This window comes from Alexandromys fortis, unplaced genomic scaffold, assembly GCF_014885135.2.
Source record: "Alexandromys fortis isolate MF-2015 unplaced genomic scaffold, M_Fortis_MF-2015_v1.1 scaffold_4726, whole genome shotgun sequence".
Taxonomy (NCBI): domain Eukaryota; kingdom Metazoa; phylum Chordata; class Mammalia; order Rodentia; family Cricetidae; genus Alexandromys; species Alexandromys fortis.
In genome coordinates this window covers 1-2,194 of record NW_026072586.1, presented here as the reverse complement: position 1 = coordinate 2,194, position 2,194 = coordinate 1, and the positions used below count along the sequence as shown (strand labels likewise).

Sequence of the window (2,194 nt, the reverse complement as noted above, 5' to 3'; positions counted from 1 at the left end):
GGAAGAAGTAGATGTTGTCATTCCTAGGTTCTCAAGAAAGGAGAGGTTAGACTTATTATTCAGGAGGGAGGGTCCAAGACATAGGGTAACTCCTGCTATGCAATAAGCTGGAAGAAGATGTTCAGTGTCCCTCAGCTCTTGAAGTTACCTTACTCTGTACAAATCCTAGGTCCCTTCTACCTTATATCCTCAGTTACAACTTTTGGAATCATGGGATATATAAATATCTGTCTGATAAGTGAAACTCACATTATTTACTGTTTCCATGCCTAGAGCAGCCATGAGCAGCTACTCATGTGTTTAGCCTAATGAAGACCTACATGTGTTTTATTTAAACAAGCCACAACATTATCCTTTTGTATATTGCTTAGGTAAATGCTTAGACTAGTCCAAACAATCTCGATCCACCATTTGTGCCTTAATTTATCAGTAAAGAAGGAAATACTTCAGTAACTTTGACATACATAGACTGGGATTTCTCCCTTTTTCCTCCAGGCACTTGAGACATGAATCCTGCTGTCTTCCTAGTCATCCTGTGCTTGGCAGTGGCCTCAGCTGCTGAATCTCCTGATGGCACTCTGGAGGTCAAAGATCAAGAGGCGACGATAACAAATGAGAAGACGGTTGGTAATGTGGAAACTCTCCAAAGGGATGTCAGAACTAGTTCTTTTTCTTTGGAATACATAGGAATAAAGGAGGTCATAGTGGTCAACCATGACCAAGGAACTGTTTAAAGTTGTGTACTATGAACACAGGATGGCTTCCATTGCTGAAATACAGGGTATGGAGAATGGCTGGCTGTAGTGTCCTGAGATCCCTCTCCTGGTTTCTCTTTATCTGTCACAGCAAGCCCAATTGGTTGGCTTGTGTTTGGACTTAATATGAAGGAAACCCTGTCACTTATGCCATTTCTAGGTTGGAGAAGAACAGAGCAGAGTGATGTGGGAGGAGTTTATGAAGAAGATTGAACAGGGCAATAAGGAAGATAGCCTGGAGGTTGACAATGTCAACCCTCATGTAAACGTCTTTGACGGCCTGGTGAGTGTGGCTCAGACGGCTTAGCTCTGGGCTTCTTCACTTCACACTTTCATAGTTAGTCTGTTGGTTTACAATGTTTTATTTACTTTTTCCATCAAGATTCCAGAAGAATTCAAGAAAGAGACAAATGAACTTGTATTCAGAATGTTTGAAGACGAGGAAAAAACCCAAACAGAGCCAGCTGACGATTTTGAGGATTGGTCAGGGAGCGGTGATGCCATTCCTGTCCGGGATCAGGTACGATGGTGTCACACTCCCACCCTGTTGACAGAGACTTCTGTCCCGCCTGATCCCACAGCCATTCATTCCCACAGACACAGAGGTTGCCCTGTGAGCTCAGGCTTTCTTATTAACTAACTTTTACATCTTACATTAACCCATAATTCTTTTCTGAGTTCGCCATGTGGCTTGGTACCTTTAGCAGTGACACATTCTCATCTTGCTTCCTTTGAGTCTGGGTGATAACTGTAGACTGAGCCCTTCCTCTTCTGAGAATTCTCCTGTTCTGGTTACCCCACCTATACTTCCTGCCTGGCTACTGGCCACTCAGCATTTTAGTAAATCAATACAAGTGACAGGTCTTTAGTGGACAAGACCCTTGTCCCACAGCATCACCCTGAACTGCCCACTGGGAAGCCAAGAAGGAACTGGAGTCCTCACTCATGTCAGCTGTGGAACAACACACAGCTCACTGTTTGACTAAGTGTTCTGCCCTGTGGATTGTGGCTAGAGGTGATAACTGCTTGTAGGTGACAACCTTCTCCTGTTCAGGGTAGATGTTCTGCTTCATGAGCTTTAAACACGGCTAGTGCCCTTGAAGGGTGGGTGCTCCCGGGGAGGAACTGTGACAAACCCACCTTGCTGAAGTTTTTCTAATTCATGCAATGTGTGCTTTGCTTCCAGCCACAGTAACATGGATGGCAACGTAAAGTAGCCAAGGAGTGAAGCGACCACTGTGCCTTTGTCTCAGAGCCTCCTGCCCCAAGATGTGAGCTGCCTGATGGTGAGGAAGAAGGTCTGAAGTGGGGAAAGGGAGCAGAGCAGGGTCAACATCACAAGACCCAACACTCAAATCCCTTCAGAGCCACACTGTGGTGTGAACTCCAGGGCATGATCACACTAGAATAAAAAACCTTACAAACACGTTAACCCATGT

The 2,194-nt window shown here is 44.9% G+C and overlaps 1 protein-coding gene across 1 annotated transcript; it reads left to right on the top strand.

Annotated features, from left to right (window-relative positions):
* Positions 1–492: 492 nt before the first annotated feature.
* Positions 493–2,176, top strand: LOC126496449 (trophoblast-specific protein alpha-like). The gene is made up of 4 exons (XM_050133953.1): positions 493–623; positions 916–1,038; positions 1,138–1,275; positions 1,942–2,176. Exons 1-4 carry the CDS (start codon positions 507–509, stop codon positions 1,948–1,950), a joined length of 387 nt encoding a protein of 128 aa, XP_049989910.1. The 5' UTR covers positions 493–506; the 3' UTR covers positions 1,951–2,176.
* Positions 2,177–2,194: the final 18 nt, after the last annotated feature.